The sequence below is a fragment of the Miniopterus natalensis genome, chromosome 5, assembly GCF_054644295.1.
Source record: "Miniopterus natalensis isolate mMinNat1 chromosome 5, mMinNat1.hap1, whole genome shotgun sequence".
Taxonomy (NCBI): domain Eukaryota; kingdom Metazoa; phylum Chordata; class Mammalia; order Chiroptera; family Miniopteridae; genus Miniopterus; species Miniopterus natalensis.
Genome location: NC_142085.1, coordinates 19,200,082 through 19,213,758, shown reverse-complemented (window position 1 = coordinate 19,213,758; position 13,677 = coordinate 19,200,082). Strand labels below are relative to the sequence as shown.

The window sequence follows — 13,677 nt, the reverse complement described above, 5'->3', positions numbered from 1 at the left end:
TTACTTTTGAAAACACATTTCTAGCTGTATTTTACATCAAACAGAAAACAATAAAAACTGACATATTTTTACCACTAACCTCAACTGAAAGAATATTTTTTAAAAACACAAAGGGGATTTTATTTTATTTAACTAACCATGAATATGAATAATTTTCATCAGATAAAACATAATATATTTTAGTGAATGCCTCTAAAATACAATCAACATCTCAAATTCTAGAAATTATTAATGAATATGGCTTCTTCCAGAATAGGCAGGATCCAAAATACATGATAAAAGGATCTATAAAACATTCAAATTTTAAAAACTGTGGGAGGCCATGTTTAGGTCAGAGCTTTGGTATTGGCAAACTGAAAAGAGGAAAGACAAAGTCGCCTTTTTAAAGGTAATAAGTAGTACGTTTTCCAATATAGTGAGGGGAAAAAATCAAAGAGTAACTGACCTCGAGTTTATGTTAACAATGAAACTGAAAAATATATTTAAAATATTAAAATTTAAAAAAATATTTCATAGAGCATTTAATATCTGCCCATACACACATTGCATACACCAATTTCTTCTTTTAAAAAGTTTCTGAAAACTGTATTGGCAACTTTTAAAATATACCACCTTTCTACATGTTAACTTACCTGTTTCTTTAAAGCTCCTAACAGTAAATGAATCTAGGTCTACTGATTTTGGTCTAAGTGGTACTTGTTCAGAATCTAGCTTTGGTTTTGATAGTGGCTCGGTTTCAAATTTTGATGAAATGGCAGACACTTCCCCATTAATCCTGAAATGAGAAAAATCCAACAGAGGCAACATGACCGCTTTTTAACATTTTAATTGACACCGAAGATGTTATAGCATAATACTGATTTCTCTTTCTGTTCTATAAAATGATTTTCATAAACAATGACCTCTACCCTAAAACTATTCCCAATAAAATCAGAAATGTAAGAACAGCTTAATATGAGTACATTCACCAGTGTGAGTATAAGATTAATATTTAACAGAATTATTAAGTCTATAGAAAAAAAACATGGAAACCAAATACATAAAAAATTTCTTTGAGATTTAGAAGGGCAGTAGAACCATTGATGTCAAAGGCAGGTAAATTAACAAGCTAACTTAAAACTATGTAAAACTTACCTAGCTACAGGTGGTGGTGGAGGAACTGGTTTCTCAGGTCGCTTTGGGTACACTGTTCCAGAAGATCTCAATAAATTATTGGCTTTGGTGGGTGGAGTAGGCTTCTTTGGTGGGACTTGTGGAGCAGCTGGTTTAGGTTTCTGTTCCAGCATGGATTTTTCATCTGAGTAAAAAATATTTAATAAGTTATTAACAATGGGAACTGTTCAGGTTTTTCTATGGCTTAAAGCTAATGTCAGGCTGGAAAAATGTGAAACAGAAATTATTTGTGTTTTAAGTTTTAAGTTATACTGTAATAAGCCTAAATATCTAAAAAAAAGTTTACTTTGGTGGGGTGGGGGACCCCAAATAAGTTTCTAAAATACAAATAATGTCTGCTTCTTATTGTCTTCCCAGCATCCTTTGCTCGTAGGGGTGGTATTCTGCTCAAATATAACCACTCAAGATTTTACTCTAAGCCGAGAATATTATCTAGACTTAAATCCAGACCACTTTCTGAAAATGAAATAGAGAGAACTAAAAATGAATAGGAATTCTAGTGTTAACATAATTATTTTGAAATAATCACAATGACAAAGAAAAAAATCAAATATTAAGAGAAACTGAGGCTAGGCTGATTAGTTAGAAATGAGAAAATTACAGCCTTATATTTATAATTCTCACCTTGGTGTTAGGAATTTTATTAAGAGCATATCATTTAATAATTCTATGAAATAAATTAGAAAATATGCTGGACAAAACAACCTTGAGGACAATTTCAAACCATATTATGAAAAACAAATTTTTCACCAAAAGTACATGGTACTATATACACAAAGACATACTTGGTTCCTGATCTCTCAGGTAATAAGAACAAGTATCAAAACTGACACACGTGCACACGTTAGATATCCATTATACAGCAGTCAGCAAAAAATGTGTTATATGGCATATATGCAAAAATAAGAAACTCCTAAGTGCAATACTGAGTACTTTTCAAAGTTCACTTGGTTTTTGAAAACAATATCTATCTCAGGACCACGAATTATTTCATGAACTTTCACGTTAATCAGAAACTGGTGATAATGAATCTTGAACAAACTCTGCAAGCACTGGGTAAAGCACTCATTCAAAATCACTAGTTTCATCTAACAAACTATGAAAATAACAAACAATGAAAATAACAAAATACCATTGTTCAGTTTTATCATGTATGGATAGCTTCCTTAGATAATTTAAAATATAGCTTAGTCTAGTAAAACCCTGGTCATCCAAACTTAAATTTCTATAAAATATTTAAAAAGATGTTTTATAAAATATATATGGAAGATGTTAAAGGATAACAAACAGAAGTTCACTAATTGAATACACTTCTTTTAACAGATATATAAATAACAGCTTGAAATCAATTCAGTTTCATCCTGCTTTCAGGCTTATCTGTCTTTTGTTTCTAGCAGCATGGCTACAATGAATGTACAGGGTAGTATTCTTTGCATTTCACAATGTTGGGATCCATGTACTTTTTTTTTTTTTTTTTAATCCTCACTCGGGGATATTTTTTCCACTGGTTTTCAGAGAGAATGAAAGGGAGAGAGAGAGAGAAAGTGAGAAACATCAATGTGAGAGAGACATATCGATTGGTTGCCTCCCACATGCACCCTGACCAAGGCAGGGAATGGAGCCTGCAACCAAGGTACACGCCCTTGGCCGGAAATGAACTCGGGACCCTTCAGTCCGAGGGCTGGTACTCTAACCACTGAGCCAAACCAGCTAGGGCTCCATGTACTTCTTGATTCTGTATAAATGCTTAATATAAACTCTTAACAAAAGTTCATCCTATATTTCTGATATTTGTATCAAATTACATGTAAAAAGCTGAACTCATGCATATTTCCCCCCAGAAACTGTCTCTATTTCATACCATCTCATTTCCCCATCCTTACAACCCTTGGGATCCAATCATTTAACAAGATGTGCTAATGTAAAACCTAAACCACTCTCCTTACTGCAGAGCCTGATATATATCAGTCTCTTTAGCAGATAATGTATTTTATTAACTCAAATATACCCTTCCTTCATATGATTACACCAAGCTAGTAAGTGCACAGTGTTCTTTTTATAAGACTAATCGATCTGGAAATGCATGTGCCTAAAGTTGGTCCAAAAGCTGAAAAGGACTTACAGTTCATGGTTGTGGAGAGGTTTTCCTCTCTTTCCTATCAAATGGACAAGAAATCATGTTGCTCTGATCGTCACTGTCAACACTATTGTAACCACAAGGGGAATCAATTAGAAGATAAAGTAGACACTAAGGATGGAAGAATGGAAAGAAAGATAATCCAGGTCCATAATAAAATTAGAGAGTTCAGGGTGTGGGAGGTCAGATGGCTCCTACTTCTGGATTTGGAATTATCTAAGATGGTTTTCCTATTGTTTAAGTAAGTTTGAATAAGGATTTTATGTCCTTTGCTCTTAAAACATCCCAACTTCCTTTTATCCATACCCCATCTACCTAAATAGCCCAAGAAGAAAGTTTCAGAAAAACGTTATCTGAACATCAGTGTTTAAATTACACAATAAACATTGTACTGCGTATCCCTATGCATCATATATCTACTGTGCAAGGAACTACAGAACCAATGTCAAATAAGATTCAGATACACACACACACACACACACACACACACACACACACTCTCTCTCTCTCTCTCTCTCTCCCTATGCCTCTGCCCTTATGAAGTTTAGTTACGTGAGAAAATAAAAAAAAATCTAAACAAATATGTGACATATGAGTTATATCAACTTTTAGACAGAATAACTTAAAAACTAATTCAAGTAGGTGACGTTAAGCTGGATATTATAGCTGAAACCTAAAAAATAAAAAGGAGTTAGCTACAGAAAGTACTCCTTCTAAAAGGAGTATGAGAGAAATGGGATTCCAGGGAAAAGGTACTACACCATGTAATGATGAAGAAAAAAATACTGGTATTCTATGCACATGATATAGTAGGGAACTAGATACTACATACAGTAAGCAAGAAAAGAGAATTATGAGAAATATTAGAAAAGTCAATAGAAGCCAGATCACTCAAAACCTGCAAGGCTGGGATAAGGCTAATGTAATCAAGAGAGTTTGCTTTTGAGAAAATATTGTAAGTCGGATATTTTCCAAAAATGCAATAGGAAGCATTCAAACACATTAAGCTGATATGTTGTATATGACATACACATATTCGAGGGAAACACGTAAACATACACTTAATTTCCGTAGTATAAATTCTGAAACCCTTATCACTACTTTAAATCCTTTTTGGAGCAGGGTGAGATGTAAACAAATAGTTAAATACACACTCCTTCCCATACCATTGAAAGGCCTCTTTCATGAACTAAACAAGTGGTTCTCAATCTTGTCTTCAGATAAAATCATGTCATAAATACTACTGAGTCCTACCCTATAATAATTCTGTACAGGATTCTAGGCATCAGCATATTTTTTAGACACCCAGGTAATTCTCATATGCAGCCAGGATTGAGAATGACTGTACCAAGCTACCTTTCTAGCTTAGTTCCTCACAACTCCTTTTAGGTGTCTATAGCCATTTCCTGAATATGCTATGCTTTCATTCTTCTCATATTCTCTTTCTGTGGACTTACCTTCACCTTTTTAGTCAACACATTCTGTTCATTTTCTAAGTCTCTGTACAATCACAATAGTTAATGCCTATTAACTATTCAACTAGCAAGGTTGGGATATAATTTTTTTAAATGAAAAAGTAATTTCTTTATCTTCCTAGTATCTAGCAGAAGCAAGCTGCCTCATTCATAATTGACTGCATTTATGTTACTATATGTTTAACTTTTATTAAGTCTGTTTCAGGTGTAGTTATAAATATAGAACATAGTTTACCACTTCTTAAGAGGTCAAGATTATTTTTAGGTTCAGTCTGGACTGATATATTAGAGATTTCAAAATGTTCTTTGTAGAACATTAGAGATAAGTATCATTTCCTTTTTGGTAAACACACTAAATATAAAATACAATAGAGTCCTGCCAACTCTCAACTCAATGTCTATGTACTACAGATTGTGTCACAGATTAAAAGGCACTTGAGTTTAGTACCTCCAATAATAAATGACCTCAAATGAGTCTTAAACACATGGATTTTGATTTTAATTGCACACTAAAGTGAACTGTATTACACAAGGTTTGAGAACACATAATTTAAAAGCACATTGTGACCACTGATCTTGAACACTCTGCAACATGAAGAATACTGATTTAAGAATCCATAGCCAGCATAGAAGTTGGAAAATCCACACCTTTATTATCACAATTTAATTTTCATAAAGTTTTAACTCTCTATAAATTAAGCATTCCATTTATTGGCTCACCAAGAGAAAAGAATGCTCCCAAGCAAAGCTGTAAAGTAGCTACTCCAAGACTCCCTTTTTAGGCAAAAACTACTATTCTGCCAACTTAGAATTCAACCTAAAACAAAAATATCTTTCAAGAACAAGAAAAAAAATTTTAAACAAACAAAACATGTTCCACCATTAGGTCCTCCATAAAAGAAATTATATATACTTATTCTAGGCAGAAAGTATAAAGTGAAAACAACCAAACATAGGGAATCTGCAGCATACACGTGGTGGTTGAAGCTTTTAAGTATATAAATGAGAAAGTCAAGAATAAGACAACACAAGATTCAACTCTGACAGTTCTTCCTTATTAATTTTTAGTTTAGTAAATTAGTGAATGAATTAAACATGCTCCTACCCCTTTGGAAGGGAACCAGCAACAGCTACATGACCTTCTATAAGAGACGAAATCAACTGAACCAGAAATCTTTTTCAAGGAGATAGGGTAAGATTTATTGGGCTTCAAAATCCCAGAATCAGCCAACTAGACCCTCACTGTGTAGTCTCATGAAATCCTAGCATGTGACTACAGCTTCTCAGCAATTCTAATTTGCTGCCCTTCAGTGTCAGGCTAAAATCTGTGCCAGATGCAGAAATGAAAACATCATCATCAACAAACTTCAAGAAGGAATATACACTAGCACATCTCTCCCTTCCCATTGCTAGTTAGGAAACCAGATGCCATTATTAACATGATGGTGCTTAGTTCCTGACTGGAAGGGTTTATTATCTGGTTATGTTCTACTTGGGAATCAGCTGATCCCACTTCTCAAATAGAAACTCTAAAAGAAATGCTCCGCAAGAAAAAGTGAGCACAGATTCACTGCCTCTAATAATAAAAATGTGGAACCAGGCTAGGCTTCAGCAGCCTATCATGCTCTTCCTATGGATGTCCCTGGGGCCTTTTGGGGGAGGACATGTTAAAGGTTACCATCTAATTGATTTTATACCAGTTTTTGTTACATTCTAACCTACACATTTATCTGCCTCCCTGCCTGGCACCCCAAAATAACAGTTTATCCCTTTCTACTCATACATATTTCATACCTAGGAGGAGAAAGGGCACCAACAATGAAGTAGACTACTGACAGGTATGTCCAAGAAAGCTTTCCCCTAAAGCAGGAGGAAAACTTGTACTCCAAAGTGTTGATAGTATGACTCTTCTGAGGCATAGCATGGCTGGCATTTAAGGTACCTCTGAGAAAATCAGGGGCAAAAAACTGCTATGTAGGCCTGAAAAGATACACCTTGCAGCATGGGGCAGGAAGCACACAGTGAAGATATAAGCTCCATTGTTAAGATTTGAAAAAGCATCCTCAAAGGTAAGATGATCAAATGCATGTTTCTTGTAGCTCTTTTTTTCCCTCCCCAACACAGCAGAGCTTTTCAAAGGGTATCTCCCGTGCAACTAGGATCATGAGAGATAAAAGTCATGAACACATGTACTGGTGAAATATACTGTATTTCCTGTCAGAAGGCTAAGGCTCCTAACATGGCTCTTGACACGGTTTGAAATAGCTCGTTCTGCTGACTATGGAACAAGGGTAGATCTTTGATCTTGTTTCACTTATAAAACAATTCTTATACTTGCACGGACGCATTAAAATGTTTCAAAATCTTTTCAGTGAAGTTTTAGTATTAAGGTTTAAAACTAAGAAAACAAAAGTCTTTTCTATTTACTCATATATTTGCCATTTCTGGCAATCCTCATTACTTTGTGACATTCGAATGCCTATATAGCATCATTTTCCTTCTCCAAAAAAGAACTTTTAACATTTCCTATGTAGCATATACAGTCTGCTGGTCATGACTTCCCTCAGATTTTGTCTGGAAATTTTTATTTTGCATCCATTACCTGAAAGTTATTTTTGCTAGGTAGACAACTCAAGGTTGACACTTATTTTATTTCCAACTTTATGCTTTTCTCTTTGTCACTGCTTTTCATGAAATGTATTATGATGTGCCTTAAAGTGGTTTCTTTTAGGTTTCTTTTGCTTGGAGCTCTTGGATCTGTAGGATTATAGTTTTACCAGATCTGAAATTTTTTCAACCATTACTTCTTCAGATATTTTTTCCTGTTACCATTCTCTATCTATTGCTTCAAGGACTCCAATTACACATAAGTAAAGCCAACTGATATTGTCTCTCACACCACTGGTGCTCTGTTCATTGTCCTAGTCTTTTTTCTATACATTTTAGATACATTCTATTGTTTTATCTTCCAGTTCATTAATATTTTCTTCTCTACTCTCCAATCTCCTGGTAATTCCATTCAGTGTTTTTCATTTCAGATATTGTATTCCTCATCCACCAAAGTCCAATTTGGGTTTTCTTTTTATATTTTCCATTTCTCTTACCACCATGTTCGAATTTCTTCCACATTCTTGAACACATGGGATACATTTATAATAGCTGTTTTAATGTTCTTGCTGCTATTTCCATTATATCTTATCATTTCTGGGTCTCTTTAAATTGACTGATTTTTCTTTGAGTTATGAGTTACTATTTTCTCCTGTTCTTTTCCCCCCCCATCAGATAATGGACTATGTAAATTTTATACTCTTAGGTGATATTGTGGGTTCAGTTCCAAATCACCACAATAAAGCAAGTATCACAATAAAGCAAGCTGTAATCTTTGCTGGTGGAGGATCTTGCCTTCAATTTATAAAAGAATACAAAATCTGTGAAGCACAATAAAGTCAAGCACAATAAAATAAGGTATGTCTGTGTTCTTTTACATTTTACTGAATTTTGTTCTAAAATTAGTTTCATCTGTTTCCAAGGTAGGTGCAGAGAAGCCTTTAGTCTAAGGTGAGATATCCTTTTAGAAAATCTATCCAATGCCTTGTGAGTTCTTTCCACTGTGGCTTGTAGGAACAAATTTTCTGTGAGTTCCAGAAATTACTTCACCAAATGCTTTCTAGCACTTAATCTCCAGCTATGAAAATTTTCTTACACATGTGTGTAATTCAGTATTCAACCAAGAAAGCCTCATGGTAAATCCTACAGGATCTCTGAGTGCTCTCTGTGTGCAGTTACAGACATTCTGGCACTCTGCCTCACACAATGTAGCTACCTTGGGCTCCCTAAACCCCAATCTCCTCTACTCTGCAGAAAAACTAAGCTCTGTCTGGCCTCCTGTTTTCTGTTGCCTGCAAAATGCTTCTAGACAATAAGCTGCGGATAATTTCAGGGCTTGCCTCACTGGTTTCAGTGAAAATTTCTCAGTGATAACAATACTATGCTACCTATTGTTCAGTAACTGAAACTGTGTCAAATATTTTGTCCAGTTTCCAAGTTGTTTAACTCAGAAAGGAAAACTCAGTCTTTGCTACTTTATCATGGCCAGGATTTTGAGGAGATAAATGTAAAAAAAAAATGTATTATCTTTGATTTTGTTTATAAGATCAACTCACTGATCGCAGAAAATAGAAGTCAGTATCTGAATTTTAACAAACCACTATCTACTTAATGGAGAGGACTATAAAAGGAATATAATGATGAAGCCAGCAACACACTTCTACATGAGTTTCATGTGTACAAATATTATAACCAAGTAGTATAATGAACTGATCCAAAAATCAGACCTAACAATAGCAATACCACAAAGGACTAATCTGAAATTAAGAAATGCTTTTATTAAGTATAAATTATTTTAAATCAAATTAAAAATACTCAAACGGAAAAAAGGAAGTAAAACTTCCATGCTGTACGGTAAATGGGAACATGGGCCCCTTCCCATGCTCCAACTTCCCCTCCCACCTTGTAGGAAATACAGTGAAGGCCATAAGTAAGCACACACTATGAGACCTTGGGAGCCTAGCCAGCTCCTCAGTCAAGAAAAGAGCTAGTGTTTTGATTTCACACAGCCTGTCCCCCTTGCCCTGCATGCCCTGCATTTCTCTGTTTTCTGTTCTCTACAAAACCTTGTGCTGGGAATGTCTGGGTGGCGGCGAAACAATACCACAGGCCGGCTGCCCCCCGTGTGGCCAGTCTGTAGGCCAGATGGGACTTAGCGGTTCAACTTCACCGGTGGCAGCTGGTGCAGTGGGAAAACTTCACCAGCTGGCCACCCCCAGTGCACACGTAAGTCCTAATAAACCCATGTCTTTCACAGCAAGTTCTTCAGATTATTTCTTTGGAATCAGCAGCATTATGCTGAGGTTTTCCCAAACCTTGGCACTCTGCCTAGCACATGCAGGCAAAGATCAGTTCAAATAATGAGTAAGAGATAAAGCTACAAAGATGTATAACATATTCAGGGAGAAAACTATAAGTAGTTGCTGCATTTAGTGACTGAAAACGGTAGAAGATGGTAACAAAACTATAATTTGGAATCAGTTCCCAACACCACCAAATACTGGCCAGGATGTTGAGCAACATGAGCCCTTAATCACTGTTGGTGGGAATGCAAAATGGTACACACACCTTGGAAGAGTTTGGTGGTTTCTTACAAAGCTAAACATACTCTCACCATATGATCTAACAATCCTTGGTATTTAACCTGGTGAACTGAAATCTTATGTACACAAAAAATCCTGCATAGAGATGTTAAGAGCAGCTTTATTCATAACTGCCAACACTTGACAGCAACCCTTTAATAGGTTAATGGCCCCAGACAATAGAATATTAATCAGCGCTAAAAAGAAATGAGTCATCAAATTCTGAAAAGACTTCAAGAAACATTAAAGACATATTACAAAATAAAAGTCAATGTGAAAAGGCTACATGCTATATATGACAACTATTATGACATTCTGAAAAAGGCAAGACTATGGAGAAAATTAAAAGATCAGTGAGTGTCAGGGATTAAGTGTAAGGAGAAATGAAAAGGCAGAGCAGGGAGTATTTTTAGGGCAGTGAGACTATTCTGTATGATATTACAAACATACATTTTTCAAATAACACATTTGTCAAACTCATAAAATGTATAATACCAGGAGTGAACCCTAATGAAAACTACAACCTTTGGATGATGTGTGTCAATGGAGGTGCACTGATTTTAATAAATGTACCACTCTGGTGCAGGATGTTGATAGTGGGGAAGTTTAAGCATGTGTGTAGGTAGGGAGTACACGCTCTCTGCTCAATTTTACTTAACTCTAAAACTGTTCTAGCCCTGGTTGGGTAGCTCCGTTGGTCAGAGCATTGTCCTAATACGCCAAGGTTATAGGTTAGATTCCCAGTCAGGGCACATACAAGAATCAACCAATGAATGTATAAATAAGTGGAACAACAAATCAATGTTTATCTCTCTCTCTCTAACCAATAAATTAAAAAAAAAACACCAGTTCTAAACATAGTCTATTAAAAAATAAATTCTGAAAAGATGTAAAATATAAGCCAAAAAAGGAACTAGAGTAGAAGAAATCAGTTAAGAGAGGTCAATCACACTTTAGGTAAGAGACAAAGACAGGCAGCAGAAACAAAACCATTCTAAAACATTATTCAAATTTTTGCATGCACATATAGCCTCATCTACTAGACATAACCATTCCAGATCTTTCTGTATGAAGGAGGTATATTCTCCAAATTAATAATAACTACACAAACTAAGTAATGTTTTTTAACAAAATACATATGGTACCTTAAATAACTTTTCAAGTTTACAGGACAAATGAAATGAAAATTAAATAATACACAATAACCCACTTCCATGTTTTAAATAAGAACACACAGATCCCTAAAAAAAAAAAAAATTAATTTATTTCAACTAGGTCACTATAAAAATGTTTATGCTTAGTTTTCTTATACAGCATTTGAAATAACTATGAATAAATACTACATCCTTACTAAAGAAATGGTTTAACAGTTTAATGAATGTAAACTGGTTATCAGTTTGAGTAAAATCTTAACTTCCTAAGGGATCCTGGCAAACTACTTCCTCCCAGAACACACCACACATTGAAAAGTAAACACTAAACCCAGTGTGGAGAGATGTTTTTCTTTAGAATGACAACAGAAGAAAGAGTTATTTTTCTAAAAGTGGAAAAATTAGCCACACCTCTTTCTTCAGGCTTTGCAGGAAAATACTTTCTCTCTGCAGATATCAGCTCAGGCTTTGGGGCTAAGGAAAAACACAAAGTTCATACTTTTTAAAAAAAAATCGTTTTAGAGCACAAGAACAATTATACTACTAAAAAGTAAAGGTTTAAAAATAACATCAGATGAAAACATGGTTTAACAGAAAGAACAATAACAGATTAGGCTCAATTTAATGCTAAACCTGCCACTGTTAGCATGATTAAGTAATAACTGTAATCTCAGTTCCTTTGTCAAATGAAAGTGTTACGTCTGCTACACCACCACTGTCCAGTATAACTAACCATAATGATGGAAATATTCTATTGTTGTGCTGTACTATATTGGCTGTTGAGGCGTGAAATGCTGCTGTCATTTTGGAATTAAATGTTTTATATAATTTTAATAACTTTGTAAGACCAAATTAGTGTCTAAAAAGCCATCAATACTATCTTATATAAAAATTACTTCTCACTTGAGCTTTCCATGCTCTGGGATTAGGTCAGCAAATACAAAGCTAAAAACCACTGAGCAAGAAACAGCTTGCATTATTCTAAAAAGAGAAAATCTTTCAAGAAAAAAAACTGTACCATATTTATAAACATCAGAAGTTGGAGGCTTTGGAATTCACAGAAATAGACAAAGAGCATTATAAAACGTTAACTCTAGAAAACTCTTCTAGGTTTGTTTAATTCAACTGTTTAAAAAAATAAACTCTTGTAGTTTGTTTAATCACTAGCACACTCTCTTAAAGAAGAGTGCATAAATAATCAGTATTTGTTTGAGACATTAACAAATGGATTTCATTTGAAAAGACAGAAAAAATGGTTTTGTCAGGTCAATATATTAAGTTTACTCAGCAGATTTTAACTTAGTCAATTCTCTTAACTCAAAATCATATAGAACTAAAGCATACAAATTATTTTCAAAATTCCTATTTTATATACCTTGTACTTTGAACAATACTAACAGATATTAATGCATGTGAGCACTCAATTTTTATATATTTCTAAAAATTCATATAAAGCACATACTTTTTTTTTTGCTAATAGAAATAAATGGTGTATATAAGACCCAATTTCACCACTTTAGAACTTAAAAGATATGAAAACAACAAACTGAATAATAGTTTTCTTACATACCTGGACCCTTAGCAGGAGGTGGTGGTTTCTTTGGTTTCTATTAAAATAATAATGGTAAAATAATAATGGTAAAAACAGTTCAACACATACTAAATATAGTTAAAATAATTTCTGCTCACTAAAAATCAAAATTATATGAACATCTCTCTAACCCCTACCTGCTAAAAATTATAAAATCCTAACTCAACAAAATGTCACGGAAAAACTTTATTCTATTAGAATATCTCCTTGATCAAAATTCAAAAATTTCTAGCCCGGACGGGTATGGCTCAGCGGTTGAGCGTCGACCTAGGATCCAGGCGATTGGGGTTCGATTCCTGGTCAAGGCACATGCCCGGGTTGCGGGCTCCATTCCCAGTCAGGGGCGTGCAAGAGGCAGCCGATCAATGACTCTCCTATCATTGATGTTTCTATCTCTCTCTCTCCCTCTCCTTTCCTTTCTCTGAAATCAATAGATATATTAAAAATAAAATTTCTAAATTTATCAGTATTAGATAAGCCTATAAATTCTTAATGATAAGCAAAAACATTCTGTTCTGCCTCCCGTAGTTTAAGATTTCTGTGCATCGTTTCACTGTGTCTAACAGCTGAGTTCGGTGGGGAGGGGTGGTAGGGAAAGGGAAAGAAGGAAATTCAGATTGTTTAAAAAAAAAAAAAAGAGCAACTAATAAATATATGTAGCTTTCATTCTTGACTTTTCAGAACTCCCAAAGAGAAGATTAAAGGCAAAGGTCTGTTTCCTCAATTTATTCATATTCTTTTAGATTTATAAGGATTCACTTACTACTTAAGACTTCATTTAATGAGTTAAAAAACTGGAGACACATTTTTAAGTATGTGAATTTGGTTTTTCCCAAATTAAAAATAACTAATAATCAATAATATATAAGGATCTAATAAAAGACCAAAAAAATGTGTTCATTTAGAAAAGTATAGGCCCTGGCTAGGCAGCTCAGTTGGTTAGAGCATCCTCTCTGCATAT

General features: G+C 34.5%; 1 protein-coding gene across 2 annotated transcripts in view; it reads right to left on the bottom strand.

Annotated features, from left to right (window-relative positions):
- The window catches only part of CD2AP (CD2 associated protein), a 91,424-nt gene that overhangs the window by 21,237 nt on the left and 56,510 nt on the right, over positions 1–13,677 (bottom strand). For both annotated transcript variants that reach the window (XM_016212736.2, XM_087817439.1), the window contains exons 10-13: positions 12,696–12,732; positions 11,537–11,599; positions 1,135–1,297; positions 633–775 (exon numbers count right to left, since the gene is read on the bottom strand). In XM_016212736.2, the coding sequence (XP_016068222.1) occupies positions 633–775; positions 1,135–1,297; positions 11,537–11,599; positions 12,696–12,732 (406 nt within the window). The remainder of the gene's footprint in view (positions 1–632; positions 776–1,134; positions 1,298–11,536; positions 11,600–12,695; positions 12,733–13,677) is intronic.